The sequence below is a fragment of the Physeter macrocephalus genome, chromosome 3 (assembly GCF_002837175.3).
Source record: "Physeter macrocephalus isolate SW-GA chromosome 3, ASM283717v5, whole genome shotgun sequence".
In the NCBI taxonomy this organism is placed as follows: Eukaryota; Metazoa; Chordata; class Mammalia; order Artiodactyla; family Physeteridae; genus Physeter; species Physeter macrocephalus.
In genome coordinates, this window is record NC_041216.1 from 20,702,063 (window position 1) to 20,714,376 (window position 12,314).

General features: G+C 52.4%; 1 protein-coding gene across 1 annotated transcript in view; it reads right to left on the reverse strand.

Annotated features, from left to right (window-relative positions):
* Positions 1-3,015: 3,015 nt before the first annotated feature.
* LOC102986079 (protein-arginine deiminase type-4) overlaps positions 3,016-12,314 on the reverse strand; it is a 35,096-nt gene continuing 25,797 nt past the window's right edge. Inside the window, exons 11-16 of the mRNA XM_007111600.1 lie at positions 8,627-8,781; positions 7,064-7,205; positions 6,710-6,812; positions 5,800-5,870; positions 5,114-5,254; positions 3,016-3,249 (exon numbers count right to left, since the gene is read on the reverse strand). Coding sequence (XP_007111662.1) covers positions 3,016-3,249; positions 5,114-5,254; positions 5,800-5,870; positions 6,710-6,812; positions 7,064-7,205; positions 8,627-8,781 — 846 coding nt within the window. The remainder of the gene's footprint in view (positions 3,250-5,113; positions 5,255-5,799; positions 5,871-6,709; positions 6,813-7,063; positions 7,206-8,626; positions 8,782-12,314) is intronic.

Below are 12,314 nucleotides of genomic sequence, written 5' to 3' on the forward strand. Positions count from 1 at the left end.
CAGTTCATCGTTTCCCACTGTCCCCCAGGCTCCCTCCCAGGTACGGGTCCTAAGAGCACCCTCCCACCATTCCCCCCACCCTGCCCCCGGCCCAGAAACCTCCTGTGGGCAGAATCTGTTTCCGGGAACCAGACATAAAACAGTCACCAAACAATCTCAATTCAGAGGTCTGAAAGTTGAACCCCCCCCACACAAAAGAAAACCCCTCAATTTGCTTTTATGAAATTAAATCTACCCCTCCCCCCAAAGGTGATAATTATGTGATGGGATAGAGGTATCAGCTAACACTACAGTGGTCATCGTATTGCAATATATAAATGTATCAAATCAACACGTTTATACACCTTAAACTTACACAACGTATATGTCAATTATATCTCAATTTTAAAAAAGTTAAGTCTTTCCCGTTAGGATCTAAAGCAGCTGCAAAACTTAGAACTCTGGAAAGGGGATGCTTGGCTTCTTTCTTCCCCTTCTATCTGTCCAGCTGGCAAATGGTGGTTCCTAGCCTGTAGTAGGTTGAATAATAGTCCCCAAAAGATATCAAGGCCCTAATCCCTGGAACCTGTGTTATCTCATATAGAAAGTGTCCTTGCAGTTGTGACTAAGTTTGCAGATGTGACTAAGAGTTTTTTGTTTGTTCGTTTGTTTTTTGCGGTACGCGGGCCTCTCACTGCTGTGGCCTCTCCCGTTGCGGAGCACAGGCTCCGGACGCGCAGGCTCAGCGGCCATGGCTCACGGGCCCAGCCGCTCCGCGGCACGTGGGATCTTCCCGGACCGGGGCACGAACCCGTGTCCCCTGCATCGGCAGGCGGACTCTCAACCACGGCGCCACCAGGGAAGCCCCGAGAGTCTTTGACCTAAGATTATCCTGGATTATCTGGGTGGGCCCTAAATGCCATCACAAGTGTCTTTATAAGAGACGCAGAGGGAGTGACACACACAGAGAAGAAGGCAACGTGGCTGCACAGGCAGAGAGTGGATTGATGCAGCCACCAGCCGAGGCATGCCGACAGCCACCAGAAGCTGGAAGAGGCGAAGAGCGGATTCTCCCCTAGGGCTCCGGAAGGGACCCGGCCTTGCAGATATCTTGATTTCAGACCAGTGAAACTGGTTCTGGACTTCTGGCCTCTAGAACTGTGAGAGGATAAATTTCTGTTGTTTTCAGCCACCAAGTTTGTGGTAATTTGTTAGAGCAGCTGCAGAAAACTAACATGTGAACCCAGGAGAAGGGAGGGGAGATGGGTGTTAGGGAGGGGAGGCAGCAGGAAAGTTCTTGCTCCTGGGTGCCATCGCAAGATGCTCTACGGGGCTGGTAGGACCTAAACTGGTGCTTTCTCTCACTCGGGCTCCCCTGGCTCCTTTACTGATGCCCCACATCCCCCATGAACGGCTGGAGGAGGCTCACTTGCGTTCAGCTGATGCAAGGGCTGCTTTAGCCGGCAGCTCATCTCTCCAGCCTTCTGCAGCCCCGGGAATCTGGCAAGGGCTTCAGCTTTTGTCTGCTGAGCTCATTCACTGCTCCAGGCTGCCCTATTGGTCAGGTTTGGGGACAACCTCACACCAGCTTCCCCTTGTGCACGGCCCCCTTCTGTCCACAAGAAACACTTGTGCATCTTCTGCCTCAGCAAATTCCAAGCGGGGTAGGGCGGGGGGGAGCTGATTCTCTTCAGAGAAGCACGTGGTGACTGGGTTTATGGATCCCTTTCTCCTTAGTCTGTGTGAGGGCAGGCACTCTGGATGACCATCTTTTTCCACCATCATGTTCTCCACGGCCCACCTGAAAACAGCAACTCTGGGTGTTTTTTGAGCATCTCAGGCTCTATGGAGCCAAAATCTGGCCTCAATCATCAAGACCTCAAGTCACCAAGTTTTATTTTCTTCAGGGGAATCTTAACTCCTAATGTCAGGGCCATAAAAGAAAACATATGAAAAGGACACAGCGGGGACTGACAACCTCATTCCACGAAACCCATGGCTCCTATTCTGTGCCACGTCCAGCTAGGCAGCGTGTGGCACAGCAGAAAACAAGAGGGACAAGACTCCGCTTTACGGGGCTTTCTAGCTGGTGGAACGGACATGACAAATGGGAGAGACAATGAGAATTTGCTGATGTCTGAAACGTTTGCATGTTTGAAACGACAGTCAGTTCTCATGTCCCCCTTGGGTTCTTGCATTCCATGTCTGTTGCCTTCTTTTCAAAGGCAAATGTGACCAGGAATCAGGCTGCACCTTTGCCCTCGAACCTGATAAATATCGCTCAGTGGTATACGGAGAAGCCTGAGGCTGACATGACTTCATCTCTGCTGCTCTTTCCTGCCGAGTGTCCCTGTGATCCAGTCAACTTTTTATAACTTTATTTTTTTAATCATGAGATACAGAGGAGTGCATTTAACATACACACGCATTAAAGCAAATAATCAAATGAGCATCCACCCACCTCAGGCGGTTCACCTGGCTGGCTGTTTGGAAACTGACTTCAGTGCAGCTCTGGGGATGTGCTGCACCCCTGGGGGGCTCAGCCCTCCCCCTCCCCTCTCAGTCTCCCTCAGAGGCTCCTTGGGAAGCTTAGAATCAACTAGGCTCAGATCACAGAAAATTTTATAGGCCAAATAAATGCCCGGGAAAGAAAGACATACGCAGGAATGTTGGCCTTCAGTGTATCCCGGTCGAACCTTCAAGTTTGTAATATTCAGTTCGACCATGACAGCGAGTGAATGAGTGAACGGATAAATGAATGACTGCCAGGAGCATTAGCTTGACCTCACGTACAAAGTGACTGTAAAACGTCATTGCAGCTTCTCACAGAAGTGAGTTTTCAATGCCACGACCATGTTGGGGTCCTCGGTGGGGACTCCAGGGGCTGGGCCACAGGGGATGGAATCAAGCCACTGCCCAGAGGGTGATCCCCCACCCCGCCCCGGGAGCCAAAATGTCCCCAAGAGCTCTTGCTGTGCCTCACTGCAGGGGACCAGAGCCTCTGGCCAGTAGCTTCCAGGGGGGTGGGGGATGGGCTCAGGGCACCATGCACCACCACTTGAAGGAGAAGGGCTGCCGGCGCACGTTGGTGCCGCAGTGCACGTCCCCCTGCTGAACGTGGTAGGCGTAGAAGTCATCGATGAAGGTGCAGTGGAGGCCCAGCGGCTCCAGCAGGAACCGCACCTTCTCCTCCAGGCAACAGCGGCCGTTGATGATGGGCCCGAAGGGCTTGGGGATGCCCAGGTGCTTCCCCAGCACCAGCATGTTCACCTGCAAAGAAGCGGGAGCCCAGGTCAGGGGCAGCAGCGTGCAGCCTGCAGCACCATCTGAGTGCCCCCTTCCTCTTCTGACCTTTGGAAACAACAGCCCCACTTCACAGATGAGCAAACTGAGGCCCAGGCCGGTAACGTGAGCTACTTAAGGCCACCCAGCGAGTCTAGGACTTATACTCAATTCTGTCGGCCTCCGGGGTCCACATTCTTAACACTGTTCTCTCCTTCCCCACTGCCACCCTCTGGCAAACTCGATTACTCAAGGCCCAGCTCAAGTACCACCGCCTCCGTGAAGCTGCCTGTGAGTTAGTCATCCTCCTCTGTGTTTCCATAGCTCCCAGCACAGTGCCTGGCACAGAATAGGCACTTAATAAATATCTGTTGATATGATCTGGTGAATAAATGACTACCTATTTTGGGGCACTTTCCATATGTTATACCTTACGTAAATGACTATGTTTCCTCCATTATATTGGGAGGTGGCCTGGTGAGGTGAAAGGATGAGGATTTTGGCTCCAGGCCAACATGGATTTGAATCCCAGCACTACTATTATATAGCTACGTGGCCTTAGGCAAGTCACTTCGCCTCTCTGAGCCCCACCAGCAAAAAGAGCCCAAACACATTTCCATTGCTATGACAGTTGGATAAGAACCTGTATGCAGAGTCTGTGCCAGCTCATAGTAAGCACGGAGTCAGTCTCCAGGGCTTACGAGTCACTGAAGGGGCATCTCACCGCTCAGATGCAGCCCATGCCGAGTGCCTGGCACTCCTCATTTCTCTGCCTGTTCCACGCCCAGGCCCACACCCCCACCGCCCATCACGGGGCTCCTGGGAGAGTCATGGCTCAGGCTCCAGCCCCCTCTGGGGCCTCGCACAGTGGAGGTACCAAGTCGGCCCTCAGCATAGCTGATTACTTCATCTGAGATGCCTCATCCCCCATCCGTCGGCATCAGCTTTCTTGCCTAGCTGGGCTAAACTGGAGAAAAAATGAAATGCTTGGGGCCAATTTTATTCCAGGGGTTAAGGGGAGGGTGCCCCCTCCTGTCTCGTTTTAGCCAAGGAAGCTTTATTCTAAACAAAATCTTCTGCAGCACTTCAAGGCATGAAACAGAAAAAGATCTAAACCGCTGCATTTGAGGTCCTACCTTGGAACCTCAGGGCCCTGGAGAACCGTGCCAGGGACCACAGGCTCTTCCCTGAACTGTAATCCGCAGCTGCAGCAGGAGAGGGGGCTGAAGGACCCCAGTAGAATTGGGTGAGGTTTCTGCCTGGCCTTTGGGTGTCTTGGAAGAGACACAGCAAGAGGGCAGAGGGGTGGGAAATATATACTAGATGTGACTTCAAGATGGTGCTGGGATCGGTTAAAAGTTCTCGACAAAAGTGGATCTCCCTCAAGTTCACCCTTCAGACAGGTGAATCCTACTTAGCCCAGGCGGTGCCAGCCTAACCTCCTCAGAGAGGCCTTCCTGGACCAGTCTGAAAAGGTGCCCCACCTTTATTCCCTTCATGGTACTTAATTCGACCTGAGAGCATCTTGCTTGTTGCTTGTCTCCCCCGGCCAAACCTGCCCCACTCCTACCTCACCCGCCACCGGAAGTCCACAGGGGGCAGTTCAGCCAGACCCCAGGCTCTGAATCCCAGCTCTGAATCCCACCTCTTGCCAGGGACCTGGTCTCCCTGGGCATCATCTGTAAAGTGGGGGCGATGATAGTCTTTGACCCCCAGGTGGATGCCTAAAGCCTCTGTAAGGCGGATATAGGGCTGTGCAAACCCCAGTGGGTGAGGAGACAACCAAGCCTCCTGGACCCAGTGCCCAGCTGGCCTCTCTGACTTAAGGCTACTCAGAAGGTCACTTCCTCACCATGTTTGGGAAAAAGGCTTCGGCCTTGAGGGTCCCTTTGAAGGCTTTCTGGAGCTTGAAGAGCTGGGGGATGTCCACGATGTCCCGCTCCGTCAGGCCCAGCTCCCGCTTCAGCACCTCCCGGTTCCAGCTGATGCATTTCTAGGGGGGCGGGAGGAGGGGACGGCGGTGGGCGGGGCGGGGCTAGCACGGGGCGTGGCGCGGGCTGCCGTGGGGGAGGGGCAGGTGGGGCCGAGGCCCGGCCAGGGGCAGGACCAGGGACAGGGTCAGGAAGGCGGTGATGAGCACCTCCTTTTCCTCCCTCCTTCCCTCCCTCTGCGTGGTCCCTCTGCCTCTGGTTTCTGCTTCTGTGTCCCTGCCTTTCCGGTCACTCCAACGCTTGGCCTCTCTCCTGCCTCTGTCCCTCTGTTTCTGAGAGTTTCCCCCATCTTTCTCCAACTCCAGCTTTGCCAGTTCTCTCTCTTCCGTGCATCACCTTGTGTGTGTTCCTGTAGTGGTGACCGAGGTCTCCTCTCTCTCTTTCTCTCTCTCACACACACATTGACCCAAATCCCAGGGCTGTTCATCACGGAGCCCGTGGAAGGCTCTGCCTTGGGCCTTTAACCTCAGGGAAGGGGGCTGGAGGTGGGGGTGGGAGTGTCAGGTCTGCCCAGGATATGGCATCTCCTGGGCAGCCAGGCTAGTACCTCCACATATGAATTATGTTGTCTCAGTTTCTCATTTGACAGAACGTCCTTTATTTTCTGCTGGGTTTTGTCTGTCATGGAGAAAAAGAAAAGAAAAAAGCAGATGAATTCAGAGGTCCATTTTGCTCTTCCCAGCAGGTCCACTCGGGGCTCAGTTTTCCCATCTATAAAATGGGGGCAGCAATGATTCCTAACATATGGGTTTATTATGAGCATCTGGGAGGCAGATGACTTTAATAAAATAATCTATCAGGGTAAGTTCTCATTAAGAGTGTTACCTTCGCTCCCTTAAATTCTCTTATCTCCAAAGGGATCCCGTTTCCGGAGGGGCAAACAGAGGTCTGACCAAAGCCTGATGCTACAGGACATATACAGATATTAGGTGAAAACCCTCAGCCGTGGTGACTTCAACCTCTGACTCTGGCCAGTGTCTGTGGATCTTACTGAAAAAAATATTTCATTCTGTGCTCCACCCAGACTGAACTTTTTCCAGGTCCTCAAACACATCTTGTGTTCTCCTGCCTCTGCGCCTTTGCTGTTCCTTCTGTCTGGAATATCTCTCTTCCTCCCATCCCATTGCCCCATTTGCCTGGCCAACTCCTGCTCATCTCTCACGCTCATGCTTGATCTTCGCCTCCTCCAGGAAGCCTTCCTTGAGCTCCTCCCAGACGCCACTCAATGCTCCTGTGTTTAGTTGTTTCCTTGACTCACTTTGCCCTGGACTCTGGGTCCTGAGAGCAGGGAGCTAGTCTGCCCTGTTCATACAGCATCCCCAGCACTTAGCACAAAGCCTGGTGCTCAGTGGCTGCTCAGAAGATGTCTGTTACCTGAATGATTCTGTCTGGCAATAGGAGACCATGTGAAGGCAGAGGAAGTTTCCCAGGTAAAAGAACAGGCACGGCCAACTTACACTTGATCCCTTGGAACAGCAGAGCCTCCCCATGGCCTTCCTTCATTAGCTCCTGGAACAGTTTGTAGCAGGACCTGGGGCTGGCCAGGAGCAGCCGGAAGCCCTGGAGGCAGAAACCCTGAGGTCAGAGGTCAGCTTTGCCCCTGGGTCTCCTAAGGAGGAAGGCTCTGCTGAGGGTAGGGGGAGTGTGAGCTTGGACCTGGGCAGGCCGCCTCTTACATGCCCCCTCCTGGGGGTGAGGGAAAAACAGAGTCAGGAAGGTAAGGTCAGTCACCCCCAGGCAGAGGCAGAGCTGTGTCTGGAAACCCAAGAAGAAGGCATGTGGCTTCCTCCAGGGAGCCCCCCGGACTGCACCTTCTTGTGCACTGGAACGAAGCTCAGGAACTCATCCACGTGGCCCACAGACAGCCAGTCGGAGTAGAGTTTCACAGGGGCCTGCACCTGCTGGGCACTGAGGAAATCCTGCAGGTCCTGGTGCATCTCCTGGCTTTCCTTGCTGCCAACGCAGGGTTAAAGGAGAGTTATGGGGAGATGGGGTGGGGGAGCCAACAAGGGTGGGGATTAACAAGGAAGTCTCTGCGGGACTGGGACTTGGAGAAGGGGTCAAGGTTCTCCTTCAGGGAAGGGATTCAGGACCCTGGGATGCCTTTTTTTTTTAAATTACATCTCCTAACATCTGAGAAATTTAGAAACTGTCACCGCAGTTTTATTGGGGAAAACTGAGGCATGGAGTCAGTACGGTAAGTAGGACCAGAACTTAGCTTCAGAAAGCACTGCCTGTTGACTCAGCCTAGATGCTGGTGTTGTGAGTAAACGTGGGGTCTGGAGCTGGTCCCACGGAGTCAGTGAACTCTTATTAGCTGTGTGCCCTTGGGGACATCAGTTTTCCTCTTGCTCTGACCTCCAAGGTCCTTTGTGATCTAGCCCTTTGCTCTTTCCCTTGCTCAGTCTGTTTTAGCCACTCTGGCCTGCTTGAACCCACTAAGCCAGAGGTCTCCAACCTTTTTGACACCAGGGACCGGTTTCGTGGAAGACAATTTTTCCATGGACAGGGATGGGGGGTGGCGGGAGATGGTTTCAGGATGATTCAAGTGCATTACATTTATTGTGCACTTTATTTCTATTATTATTACATCGTAATATATAATGAAGGAATTATACCACTCACCATAGTGCTGACAGGAGGCAGAGCTCAGGCGGAAATGCGAGCAATGGGGAGCGGCTGTACGTACAGATGAAGCTTCACTTGCTCACTCGCCTGCCGCTCACCTCCTGCTGTGAGGCCCGGTTCCTAACAGGCCTCGGACTGGTACCAGTCCATGGCCCGGGTGTTGGGGAACCCTGCACTAAGCTATTCCTGCCACAGGGTCTTTGCCCATGCTCTTTCACCTGCCAGGAACCCTCCACCCCAGATCTCCATGCAGCCATGTCCTCCTTGTCATCAGACCTCAGCTCAAAAGCCCCCTCCCCAGAGAGGCCCTCCCCGGTCACCTTAACATAGTTTCCACTCTTCCTCTGCCCCTCTCTTTTGTGCTCTCTTTACTGTTTGAAATTATCTTATTTGTTTGCTTTTCTATTATGTGTCTCCCCCACTAGAATAGTGGAAGGGACTTATCTGTCATGTTCATGGCTACATTCCTTCCTAACTCCTAGCACAGTGCCGGGCACATAGTAGGTGCTCAGTAAATATTTACCTACCAAACGTGTGTAAGTGGTAGAGCTGGAATTTGAGCTTGGAACTGTTGGGCTCCTCAGCAGGTATTACTTGCTGTGTATTTTGATTTTGCTCTCATACCCCCTCAACTTTGTTGAGCCTTCTTGGTCTGGGAGCAAGTAGGGAAGGCTTCTGCTCTGGCCTCTGCTTTTCCCCAGCATCCCTGGGTCCTGGCCACCCCTCTCCCCGCCTCTCCTCCTTACCTGGGGTAACCGCTGTCCCCAATGAGAATCCTGCCCAGCGGGTATTCCTTCTCCCCGACTGTCACCGGGGGGCTCACTTCCAGGTTCCCAAAGGAGTCGAGGTTAGTAACTCTCCCTGTTTGGGGCACTCGAGTCACGTAGCCAAAATCTGGACCCTGAGATGGGAGAAGCAGTGCCAAGAGTTAGAGAACTTAGTCCCTGGGTGAAGAGAGGGTGGGGTCCAGGTTTAAAGATTAGCCTGGTCACAGGCAGTAACCTTTCAGCAGCTGGTTCAGAGCAGGTCTCATTATCATGTGTGGAATATTGAAGGAAAGCTGAGTCAGGGGGGCAAGAAAAGGGACCAGGATTTGTAAGAGTCCCTAATGGGCACCCGCTGCTTCATTAACCTTAACTCGGGTGTAATAATGAATCTGCAAGATCTCGTTTTTATCCTCATTTTCAGAGCAGAAACTGAGGTCAGAGTGGTGTGTGGCTCTTCAGGTTCCAGAGCCAGTTTGCAGAAGGACTGGGATTTGACCTGTCTCTACAGCAGGCCCTCTTGGACCACATGCGGCTGCATCCTGACCTCAGGCTGGAATGAACCTCCCCAAATGGCTGTGACATCTCCATCTTCATGAGAAGACCGGGCAGGTGACACACCTCTCACCCCCGTATTAGTTTCCAGCTGCTGCTGTAACCCAATTAGTGGCTTCAGACAACACACATTTATCTCTTACGGTTCTGAGGTCAGAAGTCTGAAATCAGTTTCACTGGGCTAAAATCAAGGGGTGGCATGTTGGTTCCTTTTGGAGGCTCTGGCAGAGAATCCATTTTCTTTCCTTTTTCAGCTTCTAGTGGCCACATTGGCTGGTCGCCTCTTCTTCCATCTCTTCAATGCCCAGCAACCTCTGCTGCTGTCATCACATGCCTTTTCCCACCGCAACCCACCTTCCTCCCTCTCACATGGAGCGTTGTGGTTACCTAGAGCCCGTCCAGATCCTGAGAATCCCCATCTCAATATCCTAACTTAATCACATCTGCAAAGCCCCTGTTGCCATGTAAGACAGCATCTGGTTCTGGGGATTAGGCCACATTTGAGGAGCCATCATTCGGTCTACTTACTGCACCTGTAACTCTGCTTCCTACAAGTCGATGGTCTGTACCCTGGGGCTTCATGGGGGCCACAGACTCCCTGAAAACAGATTCCAAATAGTGAGCTTGGGTGCGTTTTTCTGGGAAGATGACTAGTCTCAAGGAGGTCTATGATAGCACAAGTCTAAAAACCATCATTTCCAAATCCTCCCTTTCTCTCTAAAACCCATGCCAACCTGACTTCCTCCCCGGCTGGGCCATCACCACTGCTCCCTCGAGGTCTTCGTGGTCACACAGCTAAACCCCACGGGCAGTGGCCAGGCCTCCGTGTCCATTAGCAGCATGCGAGTCAGCTGGTCACCCCCATGTCCCTCCCACACTTCTGCACTTGGCTTCAGCCATCGCCCCCTCTCAGCCTCCTGTGCACTGGGGGCCCCAGACCTGGTCCTCGATTCACTCCCTCCTTTGATGATCTCACCCAGCCTCATGAAATACCATACACGTGCTGACCGTGCCCACGTTTATATCTCAGTCTGCACTTCCCTCCCAAACACCGTACGTGTGGTACAACGTCCGACTTGGATGTTGACCAACTATCTCACATTTGCCCCAAACAGAGCTGCTGATCCCCGCTTCCCAGCCCCTTGTTCCCTGTTCCTCCCTCAGCCCTCCCATCTCAAGGGATGACACCTGCCACTCACAAGGGTCAAAACCTGAAGTCACCTAGGCTTGTCACTCCCTCACAGCATCAGGAACTCCTATTGGCTCTGTCCTCAAAACATATCCCAAATCTGGCCGTTTCTCACCCCCTCCCCTGCTCCCCTGGTCTGCAGCCCCATCATCTTTCCAGTTACAGCACCAGCCTCATCCCCACTCTCCCTGCCCCCACCCTTGCCCCACTGCCATCCATTCTCAGTGGGCAGCCAGAGGTTCTCTTTAATAACATCAATCAGATCACTATCATCTACCACTTTGCCTCTTGCTCACTCAGCTCCACCCCTTCAGACCTCCTCGCTATTCTGTGAACATGCCAGGCATGCCCTGCCTCAGGGCCTTTGCACTGGCTGTTCCACCGCCGAGAACACTCTTCACCGAGATGTCTAGAGAGTCAACTTCTTCACCTCTTTCCAGTTTTTGCTCCAGTGTCAGCTTCTCAAAGAGGCCTCCCCTGACCATTTTATTTAAAATTGCAATCCAATCCCCCCACCACTCTGGCACCTGTGAGCCCCTTGATTCTGCTCTTTCTTTTTCTGTAGTACTTGATCTCACCTCCCAACATATAATGTAATGTATTTATTCATTAAACATATTGTTCCTTGTCTATCTCTCTGGGCTAGAATGTCAACTCCATGAGGGCAGGGGCCTTGGCATTGCTCACCAATAGAGTCCAAGTGCCTAGAACAGGGCTGGGCACAGAGTATGTGCTCAAAGAACGTTTGATGAATGAATAGCAGATTCATCCAAGTCACTGCCCTGGCTGTCGCCATGAGAAGAAAGCTACCCAGGCTGCAGGCTTGGATTTCTGCAGGCGAATGAAGGGGTATCCATGGTCTGGAGAAGGGCCCCCCCACCCAGAGCAAGATGTACAGGAGATGCTCACATGTGCTACTTGCTACAGATTCCAGCACAGGCTTAGAACGTGTCCAAGTTCTCCTCCAGTCTTTCTGGTTCATCAAAGATGAAAGTCCCAGAGTGGGTGATGCAAATCCATCCTTAACACCCGCTAACCTCTCGTCTTAACAAGCGGAGGGCGAAACCTGGTTCGGAGTTTTTGCAGTCATTTGTGTGGAGCTGGATTTAATAGCACTCTTGTTTTCATTCTGTTTAACTTCAAGGCTCAACGCTTCTACTTATGGCAAGTGCTACTGGTGTTCCACTGACCAGTTTAAGATGTACTGATGTTGTCTTGTGGGAGAACACCCACCACGTGTAAGCTGCGTGCTAAGTGCCTGGGGTACAGTGACGGGTGCTACGGCCCAGGCCCTGCCCTTGTGATCCTTCCAGTCTAGCAGGGAGACAGAGGATGGAAAGTAAACAGTCCGGTGATTTATAACAGAGACTCCAGAAGGAACCAGCAGTGCTACAGTGGAGAATGCCAGGGGCGTGGATGTGTCCTTTAGTACCAGGATGGCCTCACTAAGGAGGGCATTGAAGCTGAGACCTGAAGGTGGAGAAGCAGCCAGACATGTGAACCGGGAAGCTAACCGGGAAGCGGAACAGCATGTGAAAAGGCCCTGGGGCAAGCACAAGTTAGGTACATTTGAAGATCAGGAAGGAGGCCAGTGGGGCTGGAGCCAGGTGAGGGACAGGGAAAGTGGCCCATGACGGGGTTGGAGAAGCAGATGGGGCCGTTGCCTGGTGAGCAGTTTGACTTTTTTTTTTTTAACATCTTTATTGGAGTGTAATTGCTTTACAATGGTGTGTTAGTTTCTGCTGTATAACAAAGTGAATCAGCTATATGTATACATATATCCCCATATCCCCTCCCTCTTGCGTCTCCCTCCCACCCTCCCTATCCTACCCCTCTAGATGGTCACAGAGCACCGAGCTGATCTCCCTGTGCTATGTGGCTGCTTCCCACTAGCTAGCTATTTTACATTTGGTAGGGTATATATGT